This window comes from Natator depressus, chromosome 2, assembly GCF_965152275.1.
Source record: "Natator depressus isolate rNatDep1 chromosome 2, rNatDep2.hap1, whole genome shotgun sequence".
Lineage (NCBI taxonomy): Eukaryota > Metazoa > Chordata > Testudines > Cheloniidae > Natator > Natator depressus.
This window is the reverse complement of record NC_134235.1, coordinates 181399466-181420078: the sequence shown is the minus strand read 5'-3', so window position 1 is coordinate 181420078 and position 20613 is coordinate 181399466. Positions and strand designations below refer to the sequence as shown.

Below are 20613 nucleotides of genomic sequence, written 5' to 3'. Positions count from 1 at the left end.
GTTCTCCTAAACTTTATTCCCCAACATCAACTGCACAAACATTACATTTGCTGGCTTGTTTTACCAGATACCACCAGCAAAGGCTATATGCGAAAAGCATCAGCTTTACATCCTTCATAAACAGTGAAAGAGCAGAACAAGTAATTTGAGAATCAATTCCTCATCCCACACTCATGCCGCTGCTCCATAACTTTTAGGAAGAAATTACTCCTGACTATGAGCTTCCAGTTAAAAAAGCATGACACTTAGTGTACACCAGAACCCTTTATTTTTATTATATATATATTCTACACACACATGCTGGTGGTCTTTCACATTGTAAGCACTTTATGATGTTATGTGTACCAGAGAAGGAAAATGGAAAGCAGATCAAGCATTTGTTACAGTAAATCTAGTAGTTTAAAATGTTACAGTATTCAGTAAATTGGAAAATGAATCCATACTATTCCTAAAAACAGTTTCCTTTCTTTCTTAAATACCCTTTGCTACCTCTTCTTTCAATCACACCTAGTAGTCTATTTTTTGTTGAAATCGAAGTCAAATGTATCTTTTTCTTTGTTCTAACAAAATTTAAGGCCAGGTCTACACATACAGCACTGCAATGGTGCAGCTGTACCTATACTGGGGGAATTTTATATAGAGTGTTTTGAGCACACATCCACTCGTACAGTTAGAAGGGCACTGGGAGGAGCACTGGTCTTACTGGCTGCCTCTTCCTGGACTCCATCTCCACTCTTCATACCACCAGAGTAAAGGCAACATAACAAGGAGGTCCCTGGGTCTATCATAAACACACAAAAATCAAACCTTCCTTTGCCTTCACAGAAGCTATTAGGCAAGCAGTGTTAAGGAAGCCAAAGAACTTTGTTTTCATGCGGTATGCTTACCCTTCATAGCATTCACATGAAATCTGTGGATCAAACAACATTCTGGAGTCTATCCATCCAACCCACATCCTATTGCAAAGCACACAACTCAGAAAATTCCCACCTACAGCTCTAAGCCACTACCCTAACAGATTTACTCAGTAAATCTTAATTTTACCTCTTTCATCTGAGCCTTTCAAAATCCCAGGAGGCAATAACCAGGACCGTTTCAATATCTGAGGTTATGTCTACACTACAAAGTTAAGTTGACCTTAGTTATGTTGACGTACAGCCACCGCTGTAATTAAACTGCTGTTGCATGTCCACACTATGCTCCTTATGTCAGTGGAGCGCATCCACAGTAGCAGCTCTTGCACTGACACAGAGAGCAGTGCACCGTGGGTAGCTATCCCACTGTGCAACTGGCCGCAGGTTGTTTTGGGAAGGGTTTGCAATGCCTCATGGGGACAGGCTCAATGTCACATGATGCAGGTTTCTCAATCCCATCATTCCATGGGCATCCTACTAGGTTTCTAGCTGATTTTCAACTGCTCTGGTAACCTGTGGGCCAGCCATCTCTGCCAGAAAGTATGGATCCTGCACTGTCCTTAAGTATTTTGCTGAGTGTTATGAACACCAGGCTATAAAAGAGGAGCTCAACAGGGAGCTATTTGGCTGAGGGAGGCTTTGAAGGAGCATTTTAACAATGAACCACAGTAATGTGTTGCTGTAGGGTGCTGAGCCTGGTATCGTTTGTTTGCATTGTGTTACCTCCTCCATCCATCAGAAAGTTAACCCTACGCAATTGACATCTGTTTGAAAATGTGAATGCCAGCGATGTCTGTTTTTACTTGTCCAGGGAACGTTAATTCTGTTTCTTTTCATTCTTCCTTAAAACCATGCCTCTTTTCCCAGAGGCAGAGGTTAAGCACCCCGACTGCTCCTCCCTTCAACTCCACAATCCTGATCCCAGACTCCTCCTTGTAGAAGCAGCATGTCTGCAGCTCTGCACCACAGTGACTATTTGCCTTCTGCTATGCCTGCCGCAGCTCTGACTTTTTACACAGCGCCACTGCATGTCCCTATTATAGGGCTTCTCCTCCAGTCCCCGAACAAGTTCCTGTGGCTGGAGCGGAGCTCTGCCTGCAGTGCCGCCTCTCCCCACAGACCCAGGGGATCCAGCACCTCCCGTATACTCCTGGCAGGAGCACGTTTGCTGCGTGGAGCTGGCATGCTCAGCTGGGCAGTAGCTATATGAGCTCTCCACACCGAGCAAAGAGAGCAATTTCAAAGCTTCCTGTGGTTTTAAAAGGATAGGGGTGCATGCCTGTATACTGGCTGCAGAGCAGCGGAGTTCAAAACGGTGACCAGAACGGTCACAGTGAGCATTGTGGGACACCTCCTGGAGGCCATAGGGTGACATAAGCAACACAGTGTCTACACTGACACTATGTCATCCTAAGTGCTTCGCCTCTTGTCAAGGTGGTTTTATTATGTCGGCACAGTAGAAGAGTAAAAACTAACAGGAGGAACATTGCAGTGTGTACACCTCCATAGTTATGTCGACGTAGGCTGCCTTACGTTGCCTTAACTTTGTAGTGTAGGCAAGCCCGGAGAGGTTTCAGTCAGCACCAACTGAGAATCAGACTTGCCTATATCACCTTGTCAGCTGGTCAGGTTGGATGAAGCATTATGTAATTAAGAGTAAAGTCTGGGTTTATCTAAGGATTACGTTAGCAGATGCCATATCTAGCAGATTCAGGGCAAACCTTGCCATGCTTTGGCATTCCCTAACCACATATTCAGGACAACCAGTGATGTATGAAACTAAGACATAACTGACAATCAGCTAAATTCACAGCTCAGTTCCTTTGCTTAGATACTACAGTGACTGGTACCATATTAACACCCAAGATGCATAGAATTCACTTAGATTTAAATCACTGAAAGTTTTAATGTATACTCACACCCAGTAATCTAATCAAACATTACACGTTACTACATTTACTCCAAAGAAGTCCAGGAGCAAAGCTTTTAGTGCTTGAATGTTGTTACACGGAAAATCAGACCATGTCGTCAAATACTGAGACTGACTGTGGCCAGTACCAGACGCTTCAAAGAAAAATGTAAGAACATTGCAATGGACAATTATGGAATAATTTTTCCATAGGAAGAAGTTTTGTCTGAACCCTTTCAATTAGTGGTTGGTCTATCCCAGAAACTTTAATCAAGTATTTATAAAGACAAATAACTTTAAACATTTGGATTCCAAAACACTAGCTTAGAGGATCAAAAGAAATGTATGACTAGCCAACAAAGCTATTTACAAAACTACACAAAGCTGTAACAATTTATATTTCTTTTAGACTAAGCTCTTTAGGGCAAGGACCTCATATCTACTAACCTTGTTCAACACCTAGCACAACACAGCCCCCTCATAATATTGCCCATTGCTTCTATAATAAATTTAGGTATTTTCCTGAACTATTCATAAAAAAATTACATATATTCTTCATGGAGATACCAGTGATGGAAATGCAATCTGAAAGACCCAGACAGGATAGTCCCACACAAATTCCCTTTCACATTCTGTACTTAGAGCCCAAACAATGTACTTACATGTAAAATATTTTCTTAGAAGCATTTATTTCAGTTAAATCCTTCTTGATTATATGTGGCCCCTTCCATCTTGGAAGATCCAAAACAAATACATGCAGTACACACATACCCCACTCCAAATACTGTAAGGTCAGAAGGGAGCATTATGATCTAATCAGACCTCTTACATAACACAGAGAATATATTATGGTCTTGTATTCAAATCACGTAAAAACTGCTATTACTCTCAAGATGCTTAAAACAAATACAGAAGGAGCAGGTTATAAACACCACAAGATGAGATCCATAGTGACCTTATTCATGTGGAAATCCGAAGATATCATCTGTCATCATGCCAGTATTAAATGTAGATACAGTCTGTATACGTAGATTCTGGCCTCAGACAGTTAAAAACATTTCTATCTACTAACTTGAATTTCAACAGCACAGTCTCATGCAACTTAAACATGTCCTAACACAAGCACTAAGATCAACTAACAGACATAGCAGGAATAAGAAGAACTGGAGCAGGGGATGAAGGCAAATATCAAAAAAAGGAGAACAAGGAGGAGCACAGTGGTGGGTGTATCAGTCACTCACTTCAAATAAGGTTTCAAAATAAGTTTACTGCATTTATCAAGGTCTTTTAATAGCCTACTAGAAAGGTCATGAAAGGATAACTTTAGGTACACTAAAAAGGGTTCCTGAAGGGATGAACTTGAGGGGAGGAGAGGGAATAACCTTGGAACTTACAAGATATTGTGAAGGTGAACCACCACTCAGAACAATTTACCTTCACCCTTTCCGAAAACTGCAAGAGTAAAACGAACAGTTTACTTAGACCTCACACCAAAGGAAACTTCCTAACCCTGCTTAGTTGTTCTGTTACCCTTTTTAAATTTTAATAGATAGCATACAAAGATAAACTTACTACACGGAAGAATTTAGTAACAGTAAAACTGTCTCACATACAAACACAGAAGGCTGGTATCAGTGAATGGCAAAAAAAAAAAAGTCAAGACATTTTATTTATATAGAAATGCTGAACTCTGACAATTTGTTCACAGATTTAAAGCCTGTACCAGTTCACGCAAAATATTGGACCAAAACTGCAAAACCAACAAACAGCAAACAAATGGGAATATCACTGGAAAGAAATCAAATTCTCCTTGCCTTTTCCTTTAATCAAAACAATAAGCACCAAACCATCATATGATGTGGAAATAACAAAATGCAAAAGGCTACCTTCTTGCAGCAAAAAGCATAAGGTATTAGTAGACTGCTAATGGCTTATATCAGTGGTTCTCAAACTTTTTTTTCACGGACCACTTGAAAATTGCCGAGGGTCTCGGTGGACCACCTATTGATCTTTCCAAATGCTGTTTATAATGTTGGCTAACTATTGTAAAGCGCTTTGGATAAAAGCGCTATATATATAAAAAACAACAACTTTATAATTAACTTTTTTGTTCTACAAATAAAAGCACACAACTCATATTTTATTATCAGTAGTCTTACCTTTCTAATGCAACGGATGTGCCCGCTCTCCCCACTGCGGCAGCCCCTGAGCTGGGGCTGGGAAGGAGGCCGTCTCTCCCTGGCACCACAGCCCTGGAGCTGTGGAAAGTTGCCTCTTTCTCTGGCCACCGCAGCCCTGCATGTCCCAAATTTCCCCCACTCTGTCTTCTCACCCCACTGCCCCCTCCCACCTACCCTTTATTGCCCTCCAAGGCCACCACCTCACCTTACACGTGTCTCTTCTCCAGGGTCCAGGCACCTGATTAGTGGAGCCATGACTGTGCAGCTCCACTAATTAAGTGGGTGGCCCTTCATTCTCTTATGTGCGGCCGCCCAGACACGCACCTTAGAGGGAACTCTCTGTGGACCACCTGAATGGAGCTCACGGACCACAGTTTGAGAACCTCTGGCTTATAGGTTTTATTTTTAACTTACCCACTATGGCAGCATTTCTTCCCTTAAGCTCAGCAAGAGAAAAACTTCCCAAGTTTGTCTACTCGCTGGTGAAGTTTAGTGGAAAGGCCTTCCCCAGATCTTTCTATCATAGGCTACTAGATAAAATGGCGAGACTCGCATGACAAATAATCTAACTGGCTTCCTATAAGTGAGAGACAGACAGTAAAGTACTTTATTTTGGTGTTATTGTGTAAACGTTTGCCCAGATAGAATATTCTGCATTTACCTTTCAAATATACATTAGTCATAAATAGCTTTCCAACACCTGACAGTAACCTACATTGTTACACAGATGTTTGAGCCCTGGCTAACTGCCATTTAAGATCACAATGATTTTAACTTTTGAAGTATCTCAAAAAACAAACACTCAATACAAACAGCCAAGTAACTAACCTAACCAACCATATATAAAAAAGGACACCACCTTAAAGTCTAGTCAATTTTTTCAATTTTAATTAAAATTAGTTTCAGATAGTAACATCTGTCCCTATGTCTCCTTCCCCATTTGGGGGCATTTACAAATCACATTTTCATACTCTTAAAAATGATGTCTCTTTCCTTTATTGTTGGGTGAAAAACCACACAAAGAGAAACTGATCAGCTAGAAAGGGGAGACAATTAAACCTATTATATATAAAATGTTGTCAAATGCATGAAGTTAAAAAAATTGTGAAGTATCCCACCTATACCAAATCTTTCTATTTATATCCATTTTGAGTGCTACCTACAGGTACAAAAAAATTCACAATATCCTTTAAAATGTGAAATAACACTTCACTTTCATATTAGTACGGTAGCAGGTCTTTTAAGCTTGATTTTCTAGTTCATTACATATAAGTAAGCTTGACCTTTGTTTTCCATGAAGCAAAATAATTTCAGTATCTTTTTCCAATAACTTGCAGAGTCTCCTCTCAGTAGTGGTATTTCTTCTATCCCTACACATTCCCCTCCCAGAAGGATTCCCTCCGCCTTTAAACTTAAATATTAAATTTTTAGATTTCTCTGGCTTTAGGTGCTCCTACTGCTTTGTAGCTACCAAAATACTTTTCTAGAGTAATACCTAAAAGATTACTTTACTGTTTTGGGTGCACTTTTAACCTTCTGGATGTTTAGTTACTACCCTCTGCATATATGCTGGCTTCTCCAACTCCTCTGCCCCCAACCCTGAAATTTCATGATGCATTTTGTTACCACCTCTTCTTACCTGTTCTTAGATTGTCCCAGTGGTCTAGTGCTTGGGCTTTAAGTTTAAGGTAGAAGGAGACTTCCTAGGAAGCCAATGGGGAACAGAACATTAAAATACGATCGGTAGTGGCAAGTCCTATCTGATCCCTATGTAGCGGTTGCGAAAGCCTTATTTTAGTAGCATCCTGTGCAGTCTTGAGAGTTACTCATCTAATGAGGATTTGCTTATGTATCCCTCCACAAGCAGAAACGCAGAATGACGAATCAGATATCTGTGACATCAATATCAAGATTTTCATAATTGGGTGCCTGTAGTTAGATGCCTGCCTACCTACCTCATTTTCTACAGTGTGAAGCACCAAGCAGCTCCCACTGAAGTCAACTTGAACATTAGACATGCTGTAACTTTTTAGTAATGTCATAACAGAAGTGATAGAATACAGCCCCAGGCCACTTTCATCATATAACTGCAGACCAAAGAAATGATCCAACTGTAGGTTTTTGTTGTTGGTAAATTCAAGCAATTTGTATTAAACTATCAAAGAATATGTAGATAAAAGCAAATATGATGCAATGCACATTTATTTTTTTAATTAAAAAAAAGCATATTTACACATTGCCCTTAGACCATGGTAAATTGTTGAAATGGACCTATGTCACAAGGGTCGGACATACTGGCATGCATGCCGGTCAGGAAAGACATAAGAGGAATACCATAAGCACTGCTAGATGTCACTGAAATTGACAGCCAAAGCTATAAGCTGTAAGCAGAAACCTCCCCCAGCACTCTTGGTCTTTCATTTTCACATGGAAATTCTAAAGATGAAGATATCATCCCTATACTTTCCAGCATCCCAACATTCATCAAGCTACATCCACAGTAAACATATGCAGAAGACGCATACTAACCTTGGTTCAAGTAAGTAAGAGTTTCATCATGCAATTTGACTGCTGGAGATGTTGCAGCACACATAACATATTGAAACGGTGGATGTTTGGTCTCACTGTCTGGTGGAAGGCTGGAATCTTCCTGCTTGAAAATTGGCAGTGCCAAAACATCACTGAAACAAAAACCCGACAATGTCAGTCTGAAAGAAGCATGCATTTATCTTACAAAGCAAAGGCAAAATCAGAACCACCACCACCACAGGAAAAATATTTTCAAAAAGCTGAGTGGATAAAAATCAATTAAAAAAAATCAGAAATATATTTAAATCAGATTTTTTAAAAATCAAATAGAGATTAAATTTTTAAAAATAAATCTATTTAAATGATAATCTATTATAAGGCCTACATTTACCATAATCTAATAATTTAAATTAAAATTAAAAAATATTAAGCCGTACATGTCTGCTGCAAAGTTTTAAAGAAAGTCAAACCACTCAACTGATTGAAGTTACTGGCCAAGCCCCGGGAACCAGGGTTTGCTGAAGTGCTAAATCAGCTTTTGATAGCAGTAGCCTCTTGTGCAGGTTCAGAGAGAATGTTTTCTTCATTGCAGTTCATTTAACTAGTCACTGACTAGATCAGGGTGGCTAACCTGTGGCTCTGGAGCCACATGTGGTTCTTCAGAGGTTAATATGCGGCTGCTTGCATATGCGCTGACTCCGGGACTGGGGCTACAGACACCAACTTTCCAGTGTGCCAGGGAGCGCTCACTGTTCAACTCCCTGCTCTGTCCCAGGCCCTGCCCCCACTCTACCCTTTCCTCCAACGCCCCCGCCCCTTCCCCCAAACATGCTGTGCTCTCCCTCCTCCCCCATGCCCCCCAGAGCCTCCTGCCCATGCAAAACAGCTGATCACAGTAGGCAGGAGGCATGGGGGGAGGGGGCGGAGCTGATGTGGCGCTGCTGACATATTATTGTGGCTCTTCGGCAATGTACATTGGTAAATTCTGGCTCCTTCTCAGGCTCAGGTTGGCCACCCCTGGACTAGATCATTCAAAGTTAAGAAACTAAACAGAGCTGATCCAGTGGAAAAACTTGTTTTCCCCTTCCAATGTATGAATAAAACTGAGGTGTATAGAAGAATGAGATCTGCTAGTTTTAGACTCTGGTGGAGCTGGACAGATGGAAGCGAGACACAGGAAGTTTTCCCCAAAACTACCAATGCAGATAAGACTAGGTCTAGAACTGGGGAGGGAGTCATGAGACATGGTTTCTATTCTTTCATCTGCCACTAATATACTTTGACCTTCTGAAGTCACTGGACTGCTCTGCTTCAGTTTCTCCATCTGGGAAGCAAGGTTAAGAGATTATGCCTATTTGAATGGTTCTAAGAGATATATTGCTTATGGGTTCACACTCCTAAGTGAAAAAACTCTAAGCTCAAATTTCTAAAGCCATTATAGTTGCAATAAGAAGAGAGTTTTGTCACAGCGCCTACAATACAACTTGTTATCTCAAGCACCTAAACCAACAGTCCCTTTCCTAGTGAAATTACTGCCAAACAGACAGAGACAAACAGAAACTATCTACATTATAAATTGGAAACAGACTGTAACCAAGTTCCTGGAGGTTCTATTAGAAGTACAGCACAGACAAGGTTTAAAGGGACAAGTAACGAGTGAAACTTCAGCAGCCAAAGACAGTAAGAAGGGTTACTGGAGGAAGTTAGGACGCCAAGCTTCAAAGTTAACATCAAGAAAGAAAGAAGTTTGTGGCCTGCTTTACTGTACGTACACTAAATTGGTAAGATGATTTACCTTGCCAGTGTGGCAATCACAGACAATACGGCTAAGAAAATACAAAAGAATCCAACTGAAGGCTCCTGTTCTGCCCATAATTTTGAACAAAGGTTGGTGGCAGTCACTTAGACACATCTAGGTGAATCTTCCTACTCAGGCCACCTTCAATATGGATGCAGCTACCAAGCATGTATTTTCATTTAAGTGTTTAGTAAATTCTGCTGATTCTTGTCTAAAACAGCCAACTCTAGGTATATAAAGGCTTTCCCAGATCAAGAAAAGGAACAGAAAGCGATGAAAGAAAATACATTAGAACCTCAGAATTACAAACACCAGAACTGCAAACTGACCAGTCAACCACACACCTCATTTGGAACCAGAAGTATATAATCAAGCAGCAGGGACCAAAAAAAAAAAAAAAAAAAAAGCAAATACAGTACAGTACTGTGTTAAACGTAAACTACTAAAAAAAAGGAAAGCAGCATTTTCTTCTGCATAGTAGAGTTTCAAAGCTGTATTAAATCAATGTTCAGTTGTAAAAATTTTTGAAAGAAAAGCCACAACATTTTGTTCAGAGTTGTGAACAACCTCGATATCCGAGGTGTTCATAACTTTGAGGTTCTACTGTAATGGAAAGTGTTTAACTCAAGATATCTTTAGACCATTAGTTTAAAAGCTGAAGACAGATGGAGAGACGCCATCTGCCCCACAATCCACAAGGATATCCCATAAGGCATGCAATCCTTTTGAGGGGAAATGGAAGGCAAAAACAACAATACCCAGGTAACAGTAACCTCACACTCAGAACTGAAAAAAGTTCAGATAATTTTAGAATCTAGAGGTGCCATATTAAAAAAAAATTATTGTTGCAAGGTAGCAACTTGTGCCATTGTTAAAATATTGTTCACATACACATGGTCTACATATAGTGGAAAGCACCTTTCAGGAAAAGATGTATTATTTCAAATATGTTGAAGGCCAGAAGGGCCCATTTATGATACTCTACTCTGATCTGCTGCACAACACAGGTCTCAGAAATTTACTCCATAATTCTTGCAACAAAGCCATAACTTCTGATTAAGCCACAGCTTCTTTTTTAAAAAGACAATTTCGTTTTAAAGACTTCAAGTGACGGAGAATCCACTACACTTTCAGTTATTTGTTCAAATAGATAATTACCATCACTTAAACATGTCTTTTTTTCTACCTGCAAGAGATGGCGATTAACAATATACAACTACTGTTTGAGATCTATCAGTTAGCAACTTTTTAAAATTCATTTAATATGTACTACATTGTTTTTTGTGCTGAGGAATTATCAGAAGCCGAGAATCTGGCATTTGGTGCTGACAATGTCAGAATCCAGGAACCAATGCTTATCAATGGCAAAGAGCTTCTAAATAATTAAAGGTGAACTGGATAAATCCAATGAAAATTTAGTTAAGCCCAGAAAATACAAACTGAATGCCTCCAGCAGCCAGACAGTACAGATGTAGGTTAATAGCTTAGCTTTAAAAATAAAACAGAAGATACTTAGAAGGAAGCTCCTTCTCCCACCGCCCCAAGGTAAATTAAATTAATTTCCTTGTATAAGCCTTCCATACTCTGGTTAGTGGTGGCATTCAGTATGCATCCATGCATGAATTGTTTTTGTTTTAGCTTTACAAATCGCCTTTAAGGCTAGCTGCTATTCAAATTTTTCTCCACAATAATTGAGGAAGCAATGCTATTTACCACTCACAGTTTTTATGACTGAATATTCCCACAGGTTTTATTTAACGCAGAGACAGGGTTGGAAACCATACCCACATGGAAAGAATCCATAACTTCATAGACCAGTAAACCTCAGTTACAATTTGTAAGAGTCTGGCTAAAAAAAAAATTGCTAAAGCTTTTAGGAAGGACTGGTTTAAATCAAAGTGATTTAAATTGCCAATTATAATAATGATTTAAACCAGCAAGCAGAAACCTTGATATAAGCCTTCATTTTTAATCTCTTTTTACATTTGCACTTTTTAATTTTTCTAAAGAAAAGTTCATTCTCATTTGTTAATCATTAAAACGTTGCTTTGCAATTAAATTTAACTAACTTCACACTAAGTTTTATGCTTTTTGCTAACCAGGATACAATGTATTTCTAAATACAATTTAGAACTTCAGTAGTAAACATGTACTGCTTGAACACTGGTCCCTTCCACCCCTGGTATTTATTATGGATGGCAAGATGGATGGATGACTATAAGATGCCCAGATCTATGACAGTATCTTCCTCTTTGGCTGTTAGGCATCTACCCTGGTACTTTGTGTTGTGCATACTAGCAAGAAAATTAGGTGGAATAAATGCTTGCTCCATCTGCTTGCTCACTGACTGCAAAATTTAAATTTGTTGTTGGATATCCTGCAGTGTTGCTTGAAGGTCTTTCCAAATTTCAACAGCATCAGCAATAGATCAACTATCTTTCTGCAATTCGTCCAAGGCTACAGAAACAGGTTTCAGTATATTTAGCATATCTTCTACATTTCTCTGCAGTCTTATGTTCAGTCTTACGTTGATTACTTTTGGCTGCTATAGTTCCATCTATTTTGCCCTGCTTTTCTTCACAAATTTTCATCTGCCTAGGCAAGTTTTTAATAAACAGCTCAAAATAGTCAACCTCTGAATTCCATCTTGCATCACTGGGGAGAATTAGTTTTGATCCTCCTCCTGTCTTCAGTGAAGCAGAAGCAAAGTGACTTGCAGAAGTATTTTACAGTTTCAAAAATTTGTTTTATTCCTGGACTATGTACATGTTTGACACTACACCCATCTATTACAGGTTTCAGGTTCACTTTATTATCCTCTTCTAGGTTTCTTACCTTAATTCAACATATTTTTATTTATACGTTACCATAAGCTTAGCACCTAAGTCAAAATTTCAAATTGAATTTTAAACAGGCTTATTTTTTAAAGAAAATAAAACAAAAAATCTGATTTCAATAAAAAGCATAGGTTTTTTTAACCACTCTAGACACTCTACACTTTTCACACAGGTGGCAGTCATAATCTCTACTTTTTGCCAAGAAAACTCTCATTTTACAGGCAACCTTAATTCTGACACAGATTCATAGATATTAAGGTCAGAAGGGACCATTATGATCATCTAGTCTGACCTCCTGCACAATGCAGGCCACAGAATCTCACCCACCCACTCCTGCAATAAACCTCTCACCTATGTCTGAGCTATTGAAGTCCTTCCTTACTCTTTTCATCCCCCTTCTACTGAATATTTGCATTTAACTCATTGCTTATATGTAATACCAATTCTTTTAGTATCAGGAATGAAGACTGATCTTTACACAGGCAAATATAAATGTCAGAACAGTAAGCCATAGCATCAATCTTCTAACTTTTGAGTGCAAGATTTTATCACCTTAAAAATGTGGAAGTTTTTTATATATATATATATATATATATATATATATAAATAAATAAATAAATAAATAAATAAAATATATATATAAAAATACCACTTTTTATTAATGTGCCTATTCTCCAATAGAGAAAATCAGAATGGCTGAACTCCAAAGAGCTTGAATATTTGCTTCAAGCAAACAATGCCCAACTTTATGCTTCAGACAATTTTGTCTTCACATCCTTCCCACAGTGACCTCTATCTTCTTCTATGCCAGCCCTACACCTGGAAACGTCTTCCTTGCGTGGTCCACAAGGTCACCTCCCTTTCCAAATACAAATCCCTTCTGAACTACTTCCTCTGTGAAGAAAACAACTGTCTGCCAAGGCCACAGAGCAATTGGGGAGTTGTCATATTTATATAAACAAAAAATCATTTTATCAAGAATTTTATCATCAAAAGTGACTCTTTATAGCTGACCACTCTTAATTTTGTTTGTTTTAGATCAAACGATCTTTTCAAGCATCACTTTTTATGTCGTATGCAGTGCATTTATATCCAGCTTGTAGTCCAGAGGTCACTTGTGGCCTTTGAGGCTCTAAATTGTGACTTCTGAGGGTGAATGTATGTATTAATGAGTATTTGATAAGGTAAAACTTGTGTTCCCACAGCCAAGCTCTGCAATGTTAAAATAAGTGCTTGAATCAGCCACATAACTACAAGAAGGGGGTAGAAAGCATCACATCCCCAAATCCTCCCAAAGCTTCTTTCCCTGCAGCCCAAGGAACAGCTCTGATGAGAGTTGGGAGCACTCAGAGTAAGCAGCCCCTAGCCCTTCCCTGTAGCAGCTGCTCAGAAAGTCCCCTGCTGCACTACAGAGGAGAGGACAATAACACTGGCTACTCCACTGCCTTCTTCCCTGACAGGCTGCGGGAGCTTCAGAGACAGCAGGATGGAAACTCAACTGGCTATGAGCCTGAGCCAAGGAGAGCACCTAGCAAAGGATGGCTCCCCTTTCTCATACAACCCACAGCAACCCAGGAAAAGGAGCAAGGAGAATCTGAGAATCAGCCACCAGTTAAATCTCCCTCATTCTCTGCCCATCTCAGCACAGGTTAGAGAAACCAGTTGGCTGCCCCAACTTGTGCCAGCTGGTTATGGTCATGGGATCAATGCCATCTGGGGATACTGAAAAGCAGTATGCAACAGCCACTCTGCTCCCCACACACACCTTTCATCAGGGGTTGTAAGGAGGGAGGCATAGGAGTTAGCTAGGCAAGCTCAACAGAATCTGTCTTAAAGTACTAGCTGTGTCTCCTGGGCCTTTTAGAAATGTGTTCAGCCATTAGGCTGAAAAGGTTGGACACCACTGATCTAGAACACAGGGGTCTTTACCATAAATAAAAATGTACAACAGAACAAAAGATGTAAACAAATTTATCATTCTATAAAAAAGGTATTTGTAATATGTAATGCATATTGTTTTATGTATGACATTTTTATACTATACATTTTTAGATCGTAAGTTCTTCAGGACATGGATTGTGTCTATGTTTTGCCAGCACCCAGTATAACGAAACTGCAATCCTAATTGGAGCAGGACTTTTTGGCTCTACCACAATAAAAATAAGGTTATATTCACATAAATTGTGCTTTACATTTGTATGTGGAAGAAAATAGCTGAACACAAAAAATAATATTTAAAGAAAAGAAGTGCAAAAGTTGTTTCTCAAACTGGGGTCCGTGGGCCCCACTTAACTCCCCCCACCCCCCCGTGCCTCCTGCATGCTGGGGAACAGCTGTTCAGCAGCATGCAGGAGGCACCGGGTGGGAGGGGGAGAAGTGGGGACAGGGTGCACTGAGCAAGGGGGCGGAAAGAAAGGGGAAGAGGGACAGACGGGGTGGAGCCTTGGGGGGAAGGGGCAGGGCCTGGGCCTTAGTGAGGGGCTTGATGGTCCCCGAAAAATTTAAAATCAAAAGGGGGGTCCTCGGGTTGCTAAAGCTTGAGAATTGCTGACTTAGAAAATTTGGTGTGAGTAACTATACAAGTCTGGACAAAGATTCAAGATGGTTTAGAAAGCGATGTAATGTTACAGGAACTATATTAAACAGTAATTTGATCTGTCAAAAGTAACAGTGCCCACAAGTACATAGGAGAAGAGCGGACTGAATCACTTGCCTATATTTTTTACTTTGTTAGTGCAGAGCTTGAAAAGTTTATCAGGCATCTAAAGAGCTATGAGACAAACATATCAGCCAGACACCAACAAAACTGACAAGGGGAGGGTGGACCCCCAACTGTGAGATCCAAACACACACACACACCATTAGTGGGGAATTGGACTGGGAGTCCTAGCCAGCTAGTGTCCATGGATCTTGTTCAATTGCAAGGCCTCTGCTTAGCAAGGGAATAGATTATTTTTGAAGTTCCACAAATCTCCAACACCCCAGGCTGTAAGGAGCTCCCTCAGATACTGTCAGGGTGAAAGAGTGACTGTTAATTTAAGCTCCCCAACCTCCATTCTTTGTTCTGATTCTTACTCCCAAGAAGAGACCCAGTTCCAACCCCAAGGCCACTCCTAACTTTCCCAAGCTGCAGCAAAGTCAAGATGAACAGATCCTTTAAGGGCTTGTCTACAACTGGAAATACACTGAAATAGCTGTACCAGAATAGTTATTTTGGTATAAACTTTGGTGTGAAGACTCTTGTTCCAGAGTAAGAGTACTTTTTCCTGATTTAGCGTAATCCATTTCTAGAATAAAGATCTGCACATGGGGTTTATACCAAAGTAACTATTTCAGAACAGCTGTTCTGGTAAATTTCCAAAGGTAGACAAAACCTTAGTTTCTCTACCGCACACAAAGTTTTGAATAGTAGCAATTTAACTGACAAGCATTACACTTCCCACATGAATTTACGTGATTTCTTTTTCTAGCCCACTGTTAATGGCTATAGTTGGCTCTCAGTTAAAGCGTTTAAATATACAAATCCCCAAATGGTAGGCCATATTTTGGCAGGTAAGTTATGAATACTGAAAACTGTAGTTTTTAAACAGAATTAGCCAGTTATGAAAAAACTAAGTATAAAACATGAAAAAAAACTATATTAGTAATCTGATTTCATTTAATTGAAGGCTCAAGGCTCTTATGATATGGAAAGAAAAAAATTCTCATTCCACCACAGAAACAGTGAGTAGTTTCTTAGATAAACATTTTCTCTCTTGACACAGCCTTCACTACCCGATGCCTTATTAAAAAAAAAAAAAAAAAACCCCAACAACAAAAAAATACCTCATTTACCCCAAAAGAACCAAATTTATTACATCTGGATTACGTTAACCCTCTTTCAGACTATTAAGCATTTACAGAGGTTATGCAGTTTTCATAGGGCTGCAGAACTATACTGGTTTTGGTCATGAACTTTGACAGGACCTGCTTTAAAAGCAGTTAATGTCATGTTTCTGTGGGAGTATCATACCTAGTATAGTTACTTGTAACAGGCAAAATTATCATCACTGAAAGAACTTAGCAAAAAATATTTGATTCCGCCCCTCAGTTCAGGGGTGTGTGTACACACACACACACACACACACACACACACACACACTTAACAGCGCTAGGTACATATCAAGTGCCACTGTTTCATATGTAGAGTCAGTTTCTCTGTAGCATAAAAGATGCTTAAACAGATGATCAGAAAAAGATGTTTTAAATATATTTTTAAATTTCATGATCTACTATTTGAAGAGTATCATTAAAACCTGGAAATTTTTAAAATTAGTCAATTTCAGGTTGACAACATCTCTTTAAAACCTGCTGTCATTGATCAATAGACATCCACATTTATTATATTTGGATAAATGCTGGACTGGCTGACAACTTATACTTATGGACATAAACTGACCATCAACTTGAGTGAGAATCCCCACATAGAAAAATAGTGTTCAGGTGACCAAATTCATAAAGTCCAGCCACAAGGAAGTTTGTGTGGAAGGTTGTTTTTTTATGAGAGTATCCATTTTTGAGAGCTCATTCTTTATCTTTCCCTGTTTGCTGTAGAGGATGTTTATCAGGTGGTTCTGCAGTTTCTTTGAGAGCATGTGGCACAAGCTGTCAGCATAGTCTGTGTGGTATGTAGATTGTAATGGATTTTTTACCTTCAGTCCTTTTGGTACGATGTCTATCTGTTTGCATTTGGAAAGGAAGATGTCTGTCTGTCTGTATCTGTACAAGTTTTTTCATGCAGTTGATAGATTTCCACTCCATACGGCTAAATGCAGTGCCTTGCATAATGACAGGTTTCAGAGTAACAGCCGTGTTACATCGGATACATCCGATGAAGTGAGCTGTAGCTCACAAAAGCTTATGCTCAAATAGATTTGTTAGTCTCTAAGGTGCCACAAGTACTCCTTTTCTTTTTGCGAATACAGACTAACACGGCTGTTACTCTGAAACCAAATATATAATGAAGACTGGCAATGGGGCAGGAAGCCCATGCTAGTCTTCCTTTAGAGGGGCAGGAAGCACATGCTAGTCTTCCTTTAGAGGGGCAGAGCATGGACATATGATCTAGAGGCTTACTTCTATATAGCAAGCCTATTTTTCCAAAAGATGAATACATTCTTCTGTCACTTCCTTCCAGAGATTACGAATATTGGACTTCTCATAAGAAAACAGGCACAACAGAATGAGACTCATATGGTCACATTCTTTACATTCCATCACTTGCTTTTATTTTTCCATTTATGTCACCATCATTAACCCAAATCATACCCTATGTCCTACTGCAGGTACAACACCCAACGTATCTGTTGTTGGTACCTAAAAACCCAGCATATTTGGGTAACTGACTCTGAACTTTACCCAAAGAATAATACAATTAGATAATTCCTTTGATCATATGCTTTGGGATGAAAATTGCAAAATAATGCTAATGTTTTTGCCCATAGGTTATCCAAAAATACTTATTTTGTGCTTTATTGTAACCCTAAAAGTATATGCAATATTGACTTTAAATTCTTACATACAACTCACACATTTTTAATTTAAAAATGTTTTAAGTGCTGCTGCTATGGCTACTATTTGAGTGATAACTTCTTATGAGATCATGATTTATATCATCTATAAACAGCTAAATCTCAGGATGGGTACCCAACACGCAGGAAGATGTGGCTGGGAAAAGAGGAGCATTAGCATAGTAAGGAATAGATTCACAGGATGCAGCAGTACTGGAGCTAAGAAACAATACCATTCAATATGAAGCATTAAAATCTATAAGCATGGAAGGAGAAGCATCATAAACAAGGCTCAGATCAGAATTCCTCAGAAAGATAATACAAAGAACCAGAAGAGAATGCATTTTAACATGACTACTCAAAAGTCTGTTTTTTAAACCTATAACACACCTTTTCTTTCAAACAAAACAAAGAAAATGCACCAAAAAATGGGCATATAAAATCAGCTGACGTTTGAGAGGAAGCATGAACAATAATCTTAAAAAATAAAGAAAAAGGAGAATGAGTTAATGCTAGCCAGACTGGTTACAGGGAATAAGAAGTGTTTAAAAACATACCTGAGAGAAGAGCAACCAAACGACTAATAAGCTTCAGGAAATAAATGATTAAAAAAAATAATTTAACTAAGAAAAACAAACAGATGGACAATAAGAAAATAGACCTCACAGAAATAATTTATTACAAAAACAGCTCAGGCAAGCGCTGCAGGCCCTACACCACTTGGCACACAACTTCATCCCCATGAAATGAAGCATCTCAGATCTTGACAGAAAGATGGGCTACTACACAGGAGAGCTGAGTGAATAAATACCAACAACCTCAAGTGGAAAGGAGCTACCTGTGAATTTGATGATTAAAAAAAAAAAAAAAAAAAAAAAGAGTATCTAATTTTTCAGATTGGCAGACCTTTAACAAAAATTGCTATTTTAAAAGTGCAGGTAAGTGAGTTAAATGAAAATCACCTTAAAAGGTATACACACTAGAATACCTGGACTTTGAAGACCACTCAGAAGCTTCCGCTAATGTTCAGTTTTGCCACACACCTTCTGATTAGGGTAAGCTACCAAGAATATATAAACACCTGTGCTTTACATACTGTATTCGATACCAATTCTTTTGTGGATTAAATTCAAGGTACTTGTTACTTGACAAAACCTTAAACTGACAAAACCTTAAACTGAATAAAATCCAGTTATCACATATGCACCAGTACGTAATCTGTTTTTATCAAAATACTTTGTCTGGTCCAAAGATGATGTGCACAGAAGGACACCATTCTCAACAGCAGGCCCTCACCTCTGAAATTAGGTCCTACTGGATACATGTCCACGCCTGGTTGCCTTTACTGCCCAATATGAGATCTGTCTCTGTCTAAGCTTTCCCAACCAAGTTCTGGAACCTCTTGGCACTGGCTAGGTTTTCCACTACTCCATCTTTGCCCTTCAAGGTTGGCTAGATTGGTGTTACTAGTAAAGGGGGGAAGATGGAATATAATCTATTTATTCTAAATAAACATTTAAATTTGAAGTGCACCCAGATGCCATCGTGATGGGCACCTTAAACACTTTCAGAGGAAAACAACACCTAGAAGCCCATAACGGGGAAATATACCTAATGAGAACAGACTGTAAAACTGGGTATGAATTGGAAAAGTGACTTGGTAGAAAAAAAACAAACAATAAAAGCCATCGCTATTTTAGGTTGCACAGAGACAGTCACTATTATTAAGTAAAAGATGAGCTACCTAATAAAAGTACAACTAGATACTATGCTGAAAAAAATGCTATTACAGAGCTCATTTAAGAGCAATAAAAGTTATCAGGGAACTGGAAGAGATAGTTAATGAAACATTAAACAACAGCTTAACTGAGTAACACCTATTCTGGGAAACATGACGGACTACCACTCTGAAGGATGCAAAAAACCAAGAAAGGTAGATTTAGGGTAGACCACAGATCTACAACTTCACTTTGGAAAGACTTCTTAATAGGGAATGTTCCCAGGTTGCAGAAGTCCCATCCCTGGAGACGTTTAAAGCTAAGCTGCACAAGAGCAACCCTATACTAGTCTCTGCAAACATGGGCTACTCTAGACGGTGCCATCTGCCCGTCCGCGTCCCCACCCCAGCACACGTTACTGGGGTATGTCGGTACCGTCTCTGTTCGAAGGAATAACGCCCAAGGCGGGCTCTGCGCCCATGCTGGAGGAGGAAGGGACTGCGATCTGGCTGCTCTCTGCCACACAGGCGCTTCCTCCCCCCCTGCAGCGGGCACACACTGCTCTGGTGCCTAACATGTGGCCAGGCACCGGGAGCGCCGCAGCAGCGGTAGGTGCAACACTGACTGCGGAGCGGGGCCTGCCTGGCCGCGACGGGCCGGGGAGCGCAGCGGGGCGGGTACCTCATGCTGTAGGCGCTGGCTCCCAGCTCCTGCCCAATGCCGGAGAGGCTGGCATCGAAGTCGTGCGCCAGCCCGGACTCGATCACTTCATCCATCTTCAGCACCCACGCCATCTTCCGCCGCTCGGCGCGGCCGGAGGGGAGGAGTAGACCCGCCGCCGCCGCTGTTACTCCTGTGGGAGGCGGTGACTCGGCGGGGGCGGGTAGGGCCCGGGGGAGGCGCCGAGAGCCCGGGAGAGGAAGGGGAGAGTCCGCGTTCAGCCCCGCGGGGGCCCTTTCCCCGCGGCAGCAGCACCAGGGCGCGGAGCCGCTCTCAGCATCCTGCGCTCGCCCGGCCGCCGCGTGGGGCCCGGGGCCCGGCGGCCTCGGCCCGGACACAGCAAGGGGCCGCCGCCGGCCGAGCTCCGACCCAGCCCAGCGGCGGGTGCCGCATCGTTCACGGGAGAAGAGGCAGCAGCACCGCTCCCCGCCCGGGGACCCGCCGCCGGCTACAGCCCAA

General features: G+C 40.4%; 1 protein-coding gene across 2 annotated transcripts in view; it reads right to left on the bottom strand.

The window, feature by feature from the left end:
* Window positions 1-20362, bottom strand: part of UBP1 (upstream binding protein 1) — a 59349-nt gene extending 38987 nt beyond the window's left edge. The window contains exons 1-2 of one of the 2 annotated variants that reach the window (XM_074945485.1): window positions 20116-20362; window positions 7533-7684 (exon numbers count right to left, since the gene is read on the bottom strand). In XM_074945485.1, coding sequence (XP_074801586.1) covers window positions 7533-7684; window positions 20116-20228 — 265 coding nt within the window. In that variant the 5' untranslated portion in view covers window positions 20229-20362. The remainder of the gene's footprint in view (window positions 1-7532; window positions 7685-20115) is intronic. The other variant, XM_074945486.1, reaches the window with a different exon arrangement.
* Between the last annotated feature and the right edge of the window lie 251 nt (window positions 20363-20613).